Genomic DNA, 18448 nt, shown 5'->3' with positions numbered 1-18448 from the left:
CTGTGAAACAATAATTAAAAATAAGTATGTATTTTATTGTAAAAATCATATTGCAAGCATTGGTAATAATTGTTTATTTCTAAAATTTTGATTGTATGGTTTGGAAAATGGAACTCAAACTATGTATGAATGAAATGGAATAAATATCTCTCTCTTTCAAACGTAAACAAAGCAATGTGTGACTTGACTGGTGAAGTGTGACGTTATTTTGAAAAAGTTTACATAAAACAAACGAACAAAAAATGTGGGCACAGTGGTTTTGATAAATAAATTATAATTATAATGCGTATTGTCATATCAGAGATTATAAGTAAAGATTATGTGACATGCACTGTCGTAATCTAAATATAAAAGTGATATCGCGGCAGGAAATCCTACAGGAAATGAGAGACAAAAGTGGCAAGCTCGCCGACTTCTAATTTAGTTTCCATTCGCGAAAACCATGGGCACGACGTATAGAGAACTTTTTAAATTGTACGATCTTATACAAAACGGGAATACAAGGTATTTTATTTAACCATTGTTTTGTATATTAGTGTTATGGGAATTATAATTCTTAATAACAAGTTCTACCCATTGTCTCGATATTGCAGATCCGTGGAACGATTTTTCTCTGAAAATAAGATAGAATTAAATGTGATTTTACCTTGTAAAGGTATCGGAGTATTACATTTAGCTGTAGGAATAGAAGATTATCACAAATCCAAGGAATGCACAGAAATAATATTGAAGAATGGTGGAGATCCAAATTTAAGGTATCTACCATAAAAATAAATTTATTATATATTATATAAGTATACCTACCTATTTAAAAAGAACTTATAAGTCCAATTAAATAGATAAATATTCGTACTTAATACTATTATCAATTGTTTGAGTTCAATTATAAAATTAAAAATATTAGAATTTTGTAAATAAATTGACACATTAACTTTTGCTTTGAATATTATTACATATTTGCCTTTTTAGTTTCATTTTATCATTTACTATTTTTTATCTTCACATTCATTGCACAATATTTTGATTGCTTTATCTGAACTAATATAGCTATTTTATTTAGGTAATTTTTCTCTAACATTATTTTACTTTTCATAAATCATAATAAGCAATTGTGTTACTTGTCCAATAAGATTGAAACTGCTACATAGTTTATTTATGTAGTACAATAGTACCTTTATTTTATTGTAGATATTATAAGTACATAATTGTATATAGATTAGCAATCTAATTTAACCTTATTAATAATTGTTGTAGCAACGACGATGGCATAACACCAGTACACATAGCCGCAATATGGGGCAAAGTTGACAACATGAAGCTGCTTATTGGCTGCGGAGGGGACCCATCCAGGCTGGATTTTGATGGGATCTCTGCCTTTGACTATGCTGTGCGAGAACAACAGTGGGAGGTGTACGATTACTTGCACAATGTTGTGGACCAAAGCGATGACTCCTTGGGATCTCAGTGTGCCTATACACTAGATTTAGGTAAGTCTTAGAATAGATTTATTAGTTTTTAGCGTTTAAACTACCGTGAGTGATTTCCATTATAAATAATGTCTATCCCGGCTGTACTCACGTGTCTAGTCGACTGGTTTCGAACCCATCCGGGTCCTTTATTATAGATTTATTAGTCTTTTGAAGGTAAACTTAGCATATTACTATTCTGCTACCAAGCAAAGTCGTTATTTATAGGTTTTGGGAAAGCGCAGTATGGTAAAGTAATAAGTATTCCAAGTATTAAGTTCGAAGGATTCATTGTCAGCATTAAATAGCCAATATAACTCGTAGCTTTAATATTTCTTATCTGAGCTTTACTAAACAAAAATTTTATATACAAAAAATACTTATACTTCACATAAATATTTACAGCCTACCTAATCCTCAAAAATAATTAAAAAAATAGTATAAAGTGTTACTCATGAAAATCAAAAAATCTAGTCTTTATGCTTGTGTATTTAGAAGCAGATGCCTATAACTTATGAGTATTAGGCAGGTGGTTACATCTTAACTTGCATTTGGTCCAATTATGCATTCTGAGTCACAGGTTCCATATGTCTCTGCAGAGGGCAGCAATAGGTAACCCTTGTTAACCTTTCACTTGCTTTGATTAATCAAATAATGTTCACAATATTAAAGCTTTAACTTTAGTTTGAAATTAGCTTATGCTCGCGACTTCGTCCGCATAGACTACACAAATTTCAAACCCCTATTTCACCCCCTTAGGGGTTGAATTTTCAAAAATCCTTTCTTAGTGGATACCTACGTCATAATAGCTATCTGCATAACAAATTTCAGCCCAATCCGTCCATTAAGAGCTGTATGTTGATAGATCAGTCAGCCACCTTTTCCTCTTATATATTTAGATAGGTAACTTACTGCATAGTCTTTTGTTCCAATATTTTGAGTTCCTGTAATTACCATATTATGCAATATCCCCCATCCAGGATAGGTATTCCCCATGTTATCAATACCCTATTATAAATGCGAAAGTGTATTTGTTTGTTGGTTACTTGGTTTGTTGGTTTGTCCTTCAATCACATTGACGTGATTTTTACATGGGTATTGGTCGAAGACCTGGAGAGTAACATAGGCTACTTTTTATCCCTTAAAATCAAAGAGTTCCCACAGGATTTTTAAAAACCTAAATCCACGCGGACGAAGTCGCGGGCGTCCGCTAGTTGTATACCATGTTAGTCTTTCGTTAGAATATATCTTGAGTTCCTGTAATTACCATATTATGCAATATCCAGGATAGATAGGTATTGCATAACATGTATGATCCGAAAACAAAAGTTGCACAATGTTATTTCCAAGTTACTCCAGATGATTCATGTACTTACTTAACGCATCCTTTCAAACTTGTTTTCGAACAAGTGATTATTTTTTAATAAAATTTTATAAAATGCCAATCAGAATCAATGGCATGACCATTATTGTGTTTGTTGCAATGAGTAAAGGTAGGTAACCAGTAAAATACGGGGCCAATTTTTAAATTCTTATTCAGTTAGAGTAACTATTTTTTGGGTTCTTGGGGCAGAATTTTCACAACATTGTAGGGAAATATATTATGTAGAAACCAGCTGACGTTCGCGTAGATTTAGGTTTTTCAAAATCCTGTAGGAACTCTTTGATTTTCCGGGACAAAAAGAAGCCTATGTTTTAATTCAGGGTATAATCTATCTCCATTCCGAATTTTAGCCAAATCCGTTCAGCAGTTTTTGCGTAAAGCGTAACAAACATACACACAAACTTTCGCCTTTATAATATTATATACAGTGTGATTATCATCCCACTCGTGTCAAACTCTAAGGTCGCGTAAAATAATATGACGAAAGTCGATTTCGGTTTTAATTTATTACTTGCTTATTAGTGAAAAACTATAGTGGGTGTAGGTTATAGTCTAAACTCACTATTTGTGGCCATATCGTGGGTGTAACGGAAATTGGTATTATAAAAATGAATGTGGGTAGTACTTCAATAATTTTTAAATTCGGAAATGCGCTACTGCCCTGCGGAGGTGGACAACTGATTTCTGTCGAAACCTCGCATGCTGAGCTGATTGTGGGCGATAGAAACGATTGACCGTAACTTCTTATTTAAACCGTTTATGAAGAGCTCTTCTGCCCTGCTACGTAGGCGGGATTCGTGAGAGGCGTAGATTGTGGTGGGTCAAATCTTATAACCAGTTGAAGCTCTTTGAGATAAGATTCCCTAGTACAGTGGTGTCACGTTGGTTCCTCTGGTCATCACGACGAGTCAATACGAGACTATATACACCCTCGCCATCGCCCCTCCCAGTAACGAATTCACTGTGCAGGTTCAAGGTTAGAGTCCTTTTTTAACCGACTTCCAAAAAGGAGGTGGTTCTCAATTCGGCCCGTTTTTTTTTCGAGTTCTTTTTTATGTATGTACCTACATCGATTGTTTTTAGGTAACACCAACTGTACTCCGGAGGTGTGACTGTGTAAGGAGCGCAGACGTGTGTGCTTCGACCAATGAGATTATTGAGAGATGACGCCATAAAATAGCCATGTTAATCGGGACTAATATTCCCCTTTCCCCACCAACTAAGCATAAAGCTTGTGCAAGGAGTAGGTACGACAATTGTGCAACTGGTGGGGTTTGAACCGCGTGCCGAACTTTCGAAAGCTATTGAGGCTTCATAATAATCAGAGCTTTAATGTGATCACATAGAATGTAAGAAGTAATCATCCATTAATCTGACATAAGACGTATAAATATCACATTATAATCTGATTGGTCTATTTTTGCAAGTCTCCACTCATCTCCAATGGAAACACATCTTAAGTCAAGGCTAGCCAAGTTAGATTTCTGGTGGAAACGTAAACCTGTTATCGTGCGAAGGTTTGACTTTCCATGGTACAGTAAACTTCGCGTAAACTCCTTCCCACCGAAGTAGGTATGATGAAACCACAAACATCCGTTGAAGAAACACGCTTTCTTGCTTTAGTAGCCAGCCATCTACCATTGTTCGTAAATCGTAATATCCACCATGAAAGTATACCTATTACTGAGTTTGTACTAAGTTGTGAATCATTAAAAAGTTTGTATGTACTTACGTAACTTACAAAATTCAAATATTTAGGTACCCACGTACCTATTTGAATTTTGACTAATAAGTTAATAACTCTGTGTCATCAGTAATCACTATATTATAAAAACCCATAATACCATACGTTAAGCAGTAGTCGGTCGGTTTTCACTCATGAAGCATCTCATAATAATCGTTGAACGGTAAACCTAAGAGTTGAAATACTTAATACTTACTCTTAGAGGAGTCTTATTGCTTATAGTAGGTTCTTATTATATAGGTATTACATCCTAAGAAAACTCCTACCATTCATTATGTGGTTAATGGAAACGAGTCTCGAACCTCATACGCAGGGAGACAGATCTAAAATAAAATGCGTGCTTTCCTTCCGCTACGTAAAAACGTGCGCTCTTTCGTTCCCTTTGTTCGTGGTATCCAGGTAGGTACCGGGGTATAATAAGTAGTTAGATACACGTAAATTATACTAGAGCTTTGTAAGCTCGTGTATGGAGTACAATGACCGTTCCGCACGCAGTGGCAGGCCGGGCCGCTTGAGTGAACTATTTCTTGAGTGTAGTACAATACCCTACCCAGTCATTAGGATAGAATGCGAGATAGCCTTTAGAATGCGGGTTAGAAATAAAGCGTATCTAATGTTATTGATGAATGTTCTGTTTATCAACTTCGTAGTTTTTGAAAAAAAAACTTCGGGATAAAAAAGCCTAGCTCGCTTTTTGCCTGCGAAAGTGCAGTCAAAATCGGTCCAGCCAAAATATAGGTACACCTACTTCGGTATTTCAAATAATTTTTGAAACTCTTGAGCTCATCTCTTTTTAGTGAAACTTATGATTTTTTTTTTTTTTAAACTTCAAAATTAAACAATATTTTACTTCGGAATACGTGGGTGATTCGACTCTACCTAATGTCGACGTGATTTAAAAATTACGTAGATCCTTTAGGTCTTTCAGGTAAAGGTCAGGTTAAGATCTGGACATAGGCTATTTTTTTGCCTGGATATTCAAAGAGTTCCCATGGGATTTCTATAAAATTATACACATATCTACGCGGACTAAGTCACGGGGGTACCAGCTAGTATGAGAAAAAGTGAATAGTAAAATTAAAGATGACGAATGATGACCATAAAATATATTTAGACGCTTCATTTACAACGCTCCAGCCTCCAATCGAATAAGTACTGAACCGATAATAAAATGAATCATCCAAGTCCAAAGCTCTTTCATCTCATTCTGTTCTAAGCATGCTAGATTTTATATAAACACCACTGTATGACTAAGTAGGTAAGTATATTATGTCCAAAAGTGTGATGATGTCTTCTCGGTCGAATTTCAGCCATGGCGGCCAATCTCCACGGAGCCATCTGCGCGGGAGATATTATTTTAAGTATAGTGCACAAGTGTGTGCTCAAACACGTGACACTACCTCGTTGGTCTAGTGGTTAACATGATTACGAAGTCAAGTCTTGGATTCGATTACCGGCTCGGGCACCACATTAAATTAGGTAGTTACTGGGCTTTCTGTCGAGAAATTCTCAGTACTAGCCCGAAGTTAGGAAGTTGCTGTGTATGATGTATCACCACAGTGGCTCGGAGAGCACGTAAAACCGTCGCGTCGGTCCTGCGCCTGATCTCACTCCAGCCGTGTCGGACTTTCGTCCCATCGGCTTGTGAGAGAAAGGGGATCTTCATGTGCCTCTCTACATTAGATATGTACGGAAAGTCAGCAGTCGGTTAACTAAACTTCTCCTTGTCCATGGCTAGGCGGAATAGTTCTCCGTCTGTTTTTATGCCAGTCCACTCCCCTATGTTACGTAGCCATGACTTCTTCCTTCTTCCCACTCCTCTTTTTCCAGAGAAAGGGAATAGAGTATTCAAAAGAAAATAATTAACTTGTTAACTTGAATCCCGCTCACATGTGTATCTATTTAGGTATAACCATCAAAACATCTGCACATTTCAAGCTGCATCCACGCAGATGGCGCATATTGCATACAGGTTTTTCTTAGTATATTAAACATACCATAACATTTCAACAGGTGTTCAATAATGAACTCCTTAAAGTGTGTATGGTCCGCGACAAGTCGAGATGGCAAACGGGGTATGAGGCGGGGAGATGCCCCGCACACCTGCATGTCACCCGCGCTGGCCCGCACCGGGTTAGCGCGGGGGCTGTGTGGGTGTGCGGGGTGTTCATTCCCCTATCGTCATCTCCACCTGTCGCGTACTATAGGTACCTACGGGTTACTCGTAATATCTTGCACCTGCTTACGAAACTGTTTTACTTAATTTAACTCGTTAAGTGAGACTCTGGCTCTCCCGTAACGAGAGGGTTCGTTGCATTTTGTTCGCACATCATCACATCATCATGATCAACCCATCGCCGGCCCACTACTGATTACAGGTCTCCTCTCGTAATGCGAAGGGTTTAGGCCATAGTCCGCCACGCAGACTTTACACACATTTGAGAACATTATGGAAAACTCTCAGGCATGCATGATTTTCTCACGATGTTTTCTTCACCGTTAAAGCAAGCCATATTTAATTACCTACTTAAAACGCACATAACTCCGAAAAGTTAGAGGTGCGTGCCCGGGATCGAAACTGACCTCCCGAACAGCAGGCGGATTTCTTAACCACTAAGCTATCACGGCTCTTCACTTTTCACACAGTAAAAATTATTATCCATGTCCATGATAATCCATGGATAATCCACAGAAGTGGCGTATCTACGTATGTTTAGATACAAGGCTAAACTTTCGAAAAATTAACAACGGAAATGTTGATAGCTACCTACTTCCTAACTGCATTTAGATTTTACGCACTTTCAAATACCTATAAATCATTTAAATCGTTATATAAACAATTACACATAACTACTTATCTTAAATATATAAAAGGAAAAAGTGACTGACTGACAGACTGATCTATTAACGCACAGCTCAAACTACTGGACGGATCGTGCTGAAATTTGGCATGCTACTATACTTGGAAATTTATAGCTACTATAACGTAGCTAGGCATAGGTATGCTATGAAAGGATTTTTAAAATTCAACCCTTAAGGGGGTGAAATGAGGGTTTGAAATTTGTGTAGTCCACGCGGAAGAACTCGCGAACATATAAAGCTAGTCTTTAATAAATCAAAATTCTTTATAGTCTTCTATTAGTTACTAATAGATGAAGGAAGTACTTGAAGTAGTTGTTAAGATTTTGATTGCTTAATTTTGAAACTTTCTAACGTTTTGATTAAAAATTACTACCTAATCATAAATTATACTATGTTCCTGTAAATATTTTTAAAATTCACACCAGTACCCATAATATTATAAATGTGAAAGTGTGTTTGTTTGTTGGTTTATTGGTTTGTCCTTCAATCACATCGCAACACAGCAACGGATTAACGTGATTTTTTGCATGGGTATAGTTAAAGACCTGGAGAGTGACATAGGCTTTTTATCCCGGGAAATCAAATTTTCAAATTTAAAAATCTAAATCCACGCGTACGAAGTCGCGGGCATCAGCTAGTATTATTATATGAGAGCGGTACCACCATACCTAAACTCCATCGCTCTTATAAGATTTGTTCCTCAGGACCAACAAACCTAGTGACTTTCTGAAAGAGGATTTTCTGACTACCTATACCGATAATGGGCGTAATCAAAACTGCCATACCTCTTTCAATTTAGCCATCTCCCATCTTTGACTGCATCATCACTTACCACTAGGTAAGATCGCAGTCAAGGGCTAACTTGTAATGGAATATAAAAACTAACCTTTGTCTACCGAATTTATCGTGATTCATAGAAATTAGAATAGATGTTGGAATTTTATTTGTGGTTCTGAACTCCGAAAGCCAAGCCCATGGATAGAAACGTTTTGCTTCTACAGTTGCGGCTCCCTAAAATCCGGTTTGTTAGTCATCACGCTACCAACAGCTTTGCGAGTGAGGAGTGCCTATTGTTTGTTGTGACAGACTTACAGAGCGTGAGATAAAAGTTATCAAATATTTATCTCACGCCCTGCAAACCTTTATCTCGTGACGATATCGTTTAGTTGAATTGTATGTAAATAATATTATGCAAGTTTGGCTTGCTTTAACGGGCACGCACCTCCAACTTTTCGCAGTTATATATTTATTCATTTATTTATTTAAACAACCAAAATTACAGAGAGTAAGAATACAGAATACACTTAAAAATAAAATAAAGGGCCTTTATTTTATTTTTAAGTTTAACTTATCACTAAAGTGATCTCTTCGTGTGAGTTATGTGCGTATTAAACAGTTAAATATCGCCTGCTTTAACGGTAAAGGAAAACGTCGTGAGGAAACCTTGCATGTCTGAGAGTTCTCCATAATATTATTGTCAAAGAATTCTCAGACTTCCTTGTGTGAAGTCTGCCAACTAGCACCGAGCCAGTGTAGCATACTACGCCCTAAACCCTTCTCATTGTGAGAGGAGACCCGTGCTCAGTAGTGGGCCTGCGATGGGTTGATCGTGATGAGTAATATTATTCCCGTTTAGAAAGTTTTTTATTCCCAGAAAAATCGCCATTATGAACTCTACAGTTTCAAGTTACTCTGAACTCTTAATTATTATGATTTAGAATTAAGATAACAAAAATGGAAACCGTGTTGTCCGTGGAATAATAACGGTCCAAACTCCAATTATTTTTAATTACATGTATGTACGTTCATTCCAGATTTTCATAAATAGAAATATGTAACTGTATTATTTATTTACAGAACGAATATTAGTAACGACAGACCAAATGGTGGCCGAATACGAACCGGTTGCTGAAAACCAAACAAACAATGCACATAACAATAGAAAATCAGAAATGATACGCGATTGGTGTGATAAGAACAGTCTAGTTATTAACAAGCTATATCCAACCATTCTTGGGGAAACGTACCTTCTTGATAACGAATCCGCACCTTGGAAAGACGGAGATTTTACGCAAAGTATAGAACATCTAAATAATTTAAACGAAACAGACGTAACTTTTAGGACATGCATGTCTAAAAGAAGCAGCGAAATCGAGATAAGCGGAATACGTCCGTTAGAACAAACAGTAGAAAAAGGCCAACCAATCAAAGATTTTAAACGAAAAGAGAGCATTTATGAAAATTTCTCCCTTCCTGGTTCACCGAACACCATTGTACACGCGAATTATAACTCTAAAACCAGTTTGAGGAGAGGAAAAAATCTTACTGATGCATCAGACAATCTGACTGTAGATAGAAGTTCATTATTGACTGAAGATTCTCAAGTTGATTTAGATAAAGCATTACCTAGCAGGTGTAGTAAGAAGTTCAAGAATTCAAATGACGCGTCAATATGTTCGGATTTGAATAAATTGACTATTGATAGAAGTTCGTTGCTAACTGAAGAATCTAGGGTTGGTTTAGACAGAGCTTTAGCTGTTGTTCAGAACAGAACAAATGAGTGGTTGTCTTCATGTGATGATGTAAAGCCGTGTAACACAAGGAGGTCGTCCGCTAGTAGCGGAGTCAGTAGTAGCTTTTCTGGGAGCATAGTGCTTGCGAATGTGGAAGAGGAATATAAATATGAGGACAAGGAAGAGGATGTAGTTCTGATTGAGAAGAGATTGCTCGTTTCTTCAGTCGTGTAAGTATGAATTAAGTATTTACGTTTTGGTATATCGATGACGCCCTGACAACCACTCACTCAACTCAGTGTCTATTTCTCCTGCAAGTTTTGTGCAAGTATGAAAGCAAGAGTCTAAGTGAATTTAAAACGATGAGGCGCTAGCCAAGTCCTTTTAAACTTAACGAGGTCGCTAATTGCTATTTCGGCCCAAACTGGTATAGGTATTACTTTTGCCCCATTTTGCGAGGAAAAAATGATCAAATGAATTCATGAAAATACTTACATTGCAGTTTGTGCAGTTGGACAATGATTCTTTTTAAACACACACAACTTTTGAAACAATGATCTCTTATGCCAAGTAAAATGTAATAAGTATTATTTTTTTTGGGATCAACTAATAGGTACTCATTTTTATTAAACAACTTAAAAATTGTAATAAACTTGTGAAAATGTCCATTTTATTTTTATTTGGCGCGCCAATTCAACCGCCGCGCACGCCACGCCGATGCGCAAGCGATCTTTTGTTTTTAAACTTTTGAAAAGAGGTTTCATATCGCATGCGTAATTTAAAATAATTAATCGTGTACCTTAAAAACATTTAATTTATGTTAATGTGTATTTTAAAGAACTTCGTTACCAGTATGGAACTGTCTCTCTGTCAGCCGCACTCAGAGTCGCTTAATCGTTACTTAAGGCAGTAATTAGTATGGATAAGGAATGCCTTAAGTAACGATTAAGCGACTCTGAGTACGGCTGTGTATTGTTTTTTTAAAAATAATGAAGCAATTTCCGAGCAAGTGGGAGGAAAATCTTATACTTATCGGTTTTCATGTCACCAACTGTAATAAATCAGGTCTAAACAATCGAAGAGTTAGCGATTGTCGCATTCTCTGCATTATACTACATATCTTTTTCTTCTTAGTTTCTTTACCATGTTTGGCTTCACCAAATCTTCGATGACTCATTTAATGTCTATTTTCCTTATAGGTATAGTGCATTCAATATTAACTGGCGTGTTTCCACTTGAGACCGTCATTAGCAATAACAATAGGATTAAGGCGGGTGAATTCTTTGTAAACACTTTCGCGTTTCAAACGGTTTTGATACTTTCCCTATGTTATCTTCTTTTTAGTAATGTAAGCAAATAGAAATACCACTCAGTTGTTTTTTAAACTTCGAAGAGTTCAGTTAGTTAGTTCAATGGAAATTTGTCTTTGGTGAAATCACCTTCCACAGTATCATGTGAAAATAATAAAGACGATAATCTCAATGTATTCAACAAGCATCTAAGTCGTGACAAAAATAATACTCTTGAACGTATTTTATTAATTATTTTAATTTAATTGCAGTTGTGAGTGAGAAAGGTGCTCTGAAAAAAACTCTCCGCTGACATATTTGACATATTCTATGAATATTCAAAAGTGTCAACACTGATTGGTTTGCAACAAAGATAAGGTTGAACCGGCTCCTTTAAAACCGAATGGGCTCTATGAGATGTTTATTACCCCTATTAAACAATACACGTTCAACACGTAAACACGTTCATTTGGAAACACGCCAGCTAATATTGAATGCACTATATACTAATTAATGTAAATTATTCCACAATGATTTAGAATTCATTAGCTTCCGAATTTTACATACAAACAACTGACCTCTGACTTTTTATCAGAATATTAAGTTTTAGCGATATCCATATTATATTATATTCCATAGTTATTTAGTAAAACCCGTGTTATCATTTCTCACTGAAGGATACGCGTGGGATTTTTGGTCTTACCCAATAGATAGATAGATACATAGGTTTCAATAAAAAATAAAAAGTATAATATTATCTTCGATAGGTAAGATTTGTGCAAGGGTTTTAAGTGAAGTAGTTTTTTTTGTATTTCTACATAACTAGACTATGCCCGCGACTTCGTCCGCGTGGATTTTGGTTTTTAAAAATCCCGTGGGAACTCTTTGATTTTCCGGGATAAAATGTAGACTACATATATCCTTCCCCGGGATGCAAGCTATCCCTGTACCATATTTCGTCAAAACCAGTTGAACGGATGGGCCGTGAAAGGCTAGCAGACCGACAGACAGACGGACACACTTTCGCATTTATAATAATAGTATGTATTAGTACCTAAGAATCTTTATGACTAAACTATACTTAGGACAAGACCTATGTGCAACTGTGGACGTCTATCGGTTAATAATAATGATGATGATGATGCTATCACAAAGCAAGATTTTTTTTGCAAAAAAAAAAGTTTCTAGCGTTTAAACTATCGTGAGTGATTTCCATTATACATGTCTCACATCCGCCTTTACTCACGTGTTTAGTCGACGGTAGCCCAACTAGTTTCGAACCCATTCATATTCCAACTGAGTCCCTGTAAAAAGAACCCGGCCAAGTGCGAGTCAGGTTCGCACAATGAGGGTTCCGTACTGCAGTCTTATTTTTTCGACATTTTGCACGATAAATCCAAAACTATGATTCATAAAAATAAATAAAAATCTGTTTTAGAATCCACAGGTGAAGCCCTTTCATATGATACCCCACTTGATACAGTTATCTTACTTCGAAATGGAAAATACTAATTTTTAGTTCATGACCACAATTTAATTTTTTTTGTGTGATGTACCACAAATTCACGGATTTCAAATTTTTCCCCGAATGTTAGATATAAGACCTACCTAACTGCCAAATTTCGTTATTCTAGGTCAACGGGAAGTACCCTGTAGGTTTCTTGACAGACTGACAGACAGACAGACAGACAAAAAAGTGATCCTATAAGGGTTCCGTTTTTCCTTTTGAGGTACGGAACCCTAAAAAAGGACCCCGAATGGGTTCGAAACTAGTCGGGCTAACGTCGACTGAACACGTGAGTATAGCCGGATGTGAGACATGTATAAAACAAAGTTTCATTTCACCGAGTTTGGGGACCTATGGTTAAAAGTTAAAACGTGTTGCGAATTGCGATAACGACACAACGATGACGTAGCAGTGCACGTAGCTCAGCCTATACTATAGCTGTAGCGTGAAACACATTGGCAAACTCGTTGTATCTCATACAGGGAATTCCGTGTGCAATAAATGATTAGCGAACATTCATTTAGTTCTGCCAGGACTGTTCTGTGAGACAGCGTTGATTTAGATTTTACATTGTTTTATTAATACCAACGTGAAAATCGTGTGAGAATTTTGCAATACGCTGTGTTATCTGTACTTGTATTGCGATTTTCATTCTTGTGGTACAGGGTGGTACAAATAAAGTGTGTATTATACGCTTCAATAGGGCAATTGGATTGGACGCATAGTAACTAGATATCGTCAAAATGTAAGTGTTCTTATTTATGGTACGATTACACCTAACGAGTACAGTGGCGAGTCAGTGTCCTCGGCCGAGTACTCGGTTGGTATAAACACTTACGAGTGCTCGGCGCAATTTCGAAATACGTATAAACGGCCACCACAGCACTGTCTTGGCCGAGTGACATTTTACTGTCTCGCTTCACTACTCGGTAGGTGTAATCAGCCCATTAGTTGTAGTGAAGCTTCTTATCGGACTTTTTTCTGGAGGAGGATCAAAATGCCAAAAAGTGAAACAAACGAACGAACATTGGCTATGAAACGTTGTCATATGAGTGAGCGAGACAGAACAAGACAGAGAAAATAATTTATTATTGGCTGGGCAGCACGCATTGTTACCCATGCGTGAGCGAGTACTGGGGCTCTATTGCGGTAGAATTACAGTTACAATATCACGATCGCAATTACCTCTGATTGGTTGGTGAATCACTAATATACAATGCATTGTTGCAACAAGAATACCATAAATACAGCCAATCACAACAATTGAGATTGTAATAATGATTGATGCAGTTTTTCCCCAATCGACCAGCAGATTTTATCGGGAGTTTGTCACCTCATGGCTTTATCTATTTCCTATCATATGTAAAATGAAGTATGTACCTACTTCAAAATGCATTATAATAGTTTCCGTATAGATTAGATTACATTTCTACGTCTTCTGTTCCAGGCTACCAGTAGACGAAGCGACTGAAGCGACGACAGCCGACCAAACAATCATATCCATGGCATCCTCACTACCGTCCTCGATGGAGTACGATATCAACTCGCTAAGGCTAGAGCTCATGCGCCTCGGGTTTACACCGGGCCCCATACGAGAACACAACAAAACGCTATATCTGAAGAAACTAAAGAGCTTGAAAAAGAACCCCAATGTTATGCAGAAGCATGACAAAAGTGAGTACAATTTTTGTTGTCTATTAAATGGTATTAATATACCTAGATAAATTACGTTCATATTACATGGTGCATAAAATCTGTTCTTCTAATGAGTTCAGAAGATACAAAAATGCACGAAAATAAAAGAAACCGCAATCTACAAAATATGTAGAGATTACTGAAATAGTTTTATCAAGGTTTTATACAGGAGTTTTAAATGATAACTTCCTTTTTGAATAATAAATTAAAAAAATTGACAAATGACTGTCACAACTTAATGTCATTTTTTACTAAATATTTATTTACATTTTAGAATCATTTAAATTTTTTAAATCTGTTTTTGTGATGATTTTTAAGGCAACAAAATTGTACCATGCAATTTCGAGTAAAATATTTTATCACTCCTCAGCTTACAGCGTTGAGTTAGAAAAATCACTCAAAAGCGACCATTGGTTACGAAACCCGTCGCCTTATATGGAGTTAGAAGCCAAAGCACGGACTGACTTCGCGGATCCAGCCAAAAAATGGAGGGAGGGGAACTCCAAGACCTCTTTCACATATCTATTACTGGATCCGAGGTTAACGGATAACCTGCCTGCGAAATGCTCCAAACAGAACCCCTTGGATTCCTGGGTTACGTTTGTTAACTCCATCTTTTATGTTGGTAAAGGTAAGTTTCTGTTTTTTAACTTAAACTTAAATAAATAATAAATAAATAATCTTTTATTTCAGACCAGTTCTAGTCCATATTTAAATTTACAACTATATATTTACTAAAGTTAGTGTGTTAGTAACAATATTTCTTTATAGTTATGTTAGTAATGTTAGTGCTTACTGATTAAATAAAGTGGCCTAACGTGGCTCTAGGCGCCCGGTGGCCACAGCCACCCAATGCTTAATTATTGGGCAGCCTATCCTATCTTTAATTGCACCCAGAATGCTGTTGGAACTGCTACGAAGACGCTGTAGGAGGGAGGCCATCTTTTTACGGATGATGGCATGAAAGCCATCAGTCCTGGCCTCCGTGAACATTCCACTAGCGCTACAGCCCCTCGGCAGCCCCAGCAGCATTCTTAGGTTTCGACAATTGCAATATGGTAAGACATCATAACACGCGCGTACACGAGAAATCTTTTGTCAACATAGGTCTCTTGTAGGAACTTCCATACGCGCAATCTCGCACCGCTGGATCCAGCGACTCTGCGAATCCCTGCGACTCGCTTGATATCGTCCATCCACCTGTGCGAGGAGGTCGCCATTCCAGCATCTTAGGATTCACATTTTACCGGTTCTTCGAATCATGTACCCTGCCTATTACCACTTTAGCTTCCCAAGTTGTGCAGTTGAGCCTTGTCGGTTGCTCTGGTTCTACGGATCTCATTTCTGATTTGATCTCGTAAAGAAACTTCGCGCAGTTCTCTCCATCGCCTTCTGAGTGACTTAGGTTTCTTGTGAGGCCCATTAGCTACCATTTCTCGGATCCGTATGTCAACATGCACTGTTCGAATACAGTAGGTTGATTTCCAAAAACCTGCATCAATCATTATTACAATCTCAATTGTTGTGATTGGCTGAATTTGTTCGATTCTTGTTGCTCAATCAAGGCATTGTAGCCAATAGTGAGCGAGCGTCAACCAATCAGAGGGGATTGCGATCGTGACATTGTAGCTGTCATTCTACCGCAATCGAGCAGCAGATCTTTCGCTCACTTCAATAATTTTCTATTTCCAGGTAAACGCTCAAGACCGTACTCCCACTTGTACCAGGCTCTCACACTTTGGAAGAGCGACTTCAAAACGTCGAGCGACAAAAAAATACAGCACATCCTAGACATATGGTCGGACAAAGTAGGTGTCATATGCTTACATGTCTTCCAAAACGTTATACCCGCGGAAGCCTTTACCTACGAAGCGGCCATGATCGATGTTATAGGCATTTCCAATTTAACGAATTTAAAATCTGGCAATTATTACGGTGTAGCGAAATCATGGCCGCTGAAAGAACGCAGGATGTTAGGTTTGCATCTGTTGTACAAATCTATGCAGATATTTTTCAACGAAGGTGAAAGGCAGTTGCGGCCTGAAGACATAGACTGATATTTATTTTGTGACTTGATGAAATGCTATCTGAATGAGTTGATAGATAGTAGTTTTGTTCGTTGTTTACGTTTATTGCGTAACAAGATTTTAAATTTTAAAAATATACCTACACATATTTTGTTTGGAAGGTATTTTTACGAAGGTTTACATTTTTGTAATCGTGACGTTATTTAAGAAAATATTTAAATGATCAGACAAACACTCGGCTGATGCGATTTTATACCAATCTCTAAATTAAATTTATACATAGATTAGATTTCAGAAAATTAGATTGTGAAAGAGGTCGATTTTTGATCTGGTAATAGAGATTTGTGTACAACCACCTTAATACAAAACGTTAAAGGTGAAAACAGACGTAGGTATTAATCGTTACCGTCTGAATGTCTACTAGCAATAAACTTGCAGAAGATAGCTCTGGCATTGTCAAACACACAGACACAGCAAGTTATTTTCTGATGCTGAAACTTGAAGAAAAACTTGATATTGACCTGACAATGATAGCTTACTTCTGCAAGCTTTATTGCTAGTGGGAATCTAGCTTCAAGTATACAAGAAATCGACTTTGATCTTCACCGGTAGAATTTTTATTTCATGCCTACATAAAAACCTATTCTCGTTTTGGTAAACATTTTATTTTACATTATTTATAAAATGAATTTAAAAATCCAGTTATTCTGGGGAGTCTATTTATGTATAGACCAAATATTTTAGTTGTAATTTTTTTAATCTTGCCAAAAAACCAACCCTCTTTATGTGTACCTTTTACAAACCGCAACATAAAGGTGTCGATCCCACCGATAATGGTCTAAAGTTCTGAGTTCCGCGTTCAAAACTCCAAGAAAAACTTATACATCGTAATCGTAATCGACAGCAAATACTGCCCGTTAATTGGTTGAATTCGCTTTTAGGATTTTTCACAGCCAATCAAAGGGCAGAATTTCCTACCGATTTTGATGCATACGTTTTTCTTACATGATTGGGGGGCTGACCAATAAAAACATGTCAAAAGTAGCATAGGTAGAACCACTTTTTGCTTAACGTTTCTGATACCTGCAAGGTGTGGAATGTTTTTCTGGTGACGCAAGTTTCCTGCAACCACTTATAAATTGAGTACTTTCAATAAGCGCCTTCTAGGTAAGAGCACTCCAACCTAGACAATATGTTGACAGCTCAGATTTATAGACAAGTGGAATTTAATCTCTACAAATAATAAAATATCAATCAATATTTAAGGTTCGTACGCACCTGAGCGGCGCGGCGCGGCGCTTCAGCGAGCTGCACGTCGCGGCACAGAGCTTCAAAATATCATTTCTATCATTTTGTATCGCGCATATCGCACTAGAGCGGCGCTGCACAGCGCTTCACCGCGCGTTGCCGCGCGGCACGGCTGGAGAGAATATTTTGAAGCGCAGCGAAGCGACGCGCAGTGCAGTGACGCTAGTGCGACATACCCAGCGGCGCGGCGCGGCGCTTCGCGCTCGTACGCGAACGGGTATAAAAATGACGCGCAAGTGACGCGAGGTGCCGCGTACTGAAGTTGTAGTGCGGTAGGCACCGTCGAGCGGCCTGAGGTGACGCGTTCTGCAGTCGGACTGAAGCGCCGCGCCGCGCCGCTCAGGTGCGTACGAACCTTTAATCTGTCTTTATGTGAAAACATGCTTTTATTTCGTCTGAAATTCAGATACAAGTTAGCCCTTGACTGCGATATCACCTGATGTTAAGTGATGATGCAGTCTAAGATGGAGGCGGGCTAACTTGGAATGGGTATGGCAGTTTAATTCCATACCCTTGATCGGTTTCTACACGCATCGTACTGGAACGCTAAATCGCTTGGCGGAACGGTTGCCGGTTATTATTTATCTACACATAATTTCAAAGATAGATAAGTAGATAGATTGGATGAACTCAGAACTTTATACCGTGGCTGT

The 18448-nt window shown here is 37.6% G+C and overlaps 1 protein-coding gene across 1 annotated transcript; it reads left to right on the top strand.

Moving 5' to 3' along the window:
• Nucleotides 1-150: 150 nt before the first annotated feature.
• LOC117991588 (ankyrin repeat and LEM domain-containing protein 1-like) lies at nucleotides 151-17746 on the top strand. The gene is made up of 7 exons (XM_034979179.2): nucleotides 151-504; nucleotides 594-755; nucleotides 1255-1487; nucleotides 9314-10199; nucleotides 14213-14439; nucleotides 14831-15091; nucleotides 16153-17746. Exons 1-7 carry the CDS (start codon nucleotides 443-445, stop codon nucleotides 16515-16517), a joined length of 2196 nt encoding a protein of 731 aa, XP_034835070.1. The 5' UTR covers nucleotides 151-442; the 3' UTR covers nucleotides 16518-17746.
• The last annotated feature ends 702 nt before the right edge of the window (nucleotides 17747-18448 follow it).

This window comes from Maniola hyperantus, chromosome 20 (assembly GCF_902806685.2).
Source record: "Maniola hyperantus chromosome 20, iAphHyp1.2, whole genome shotgun sequence".
NCBI lineage: Eukaryota > Metazoa > Arthropoda > Insecta > Lepidoptera > Nymphalidae > Maniola > Maniola hyperantus.
The sequence above is the reverse complement of the archived record's forward strand: the minus strand, read 5'-3'. Positions and strand labels throughout refer to the sequence as shown.

What these genes read in the sequence shown, in the direction of transcription:
- LOC117991588 (XM_034979179.2), top strand. Translation starts at nt 443, where the DNA reads ATGGGCACGACGTATAGAGAACTTTTTAAATTGTACGATCTTATACAA. An exon ending in TATGCAGAAGCATGACAAAA is followed by an intron (nt 14,440 to 14,830) that starts GTGAGTACAATT and finishes ATCACTCCTCAG; the next exon opens with CTTACAGCGTTGAGTTAGAA. An exon ending in CATCTTTTATGTTGGTAAAG is followed by an intron (nt 15,092 to 16,152) that starts GTAAGTTTCTGT and finishes TTCTATTTCCAG; the next exon opens with GTAAACGCTCAAGACCGTAC.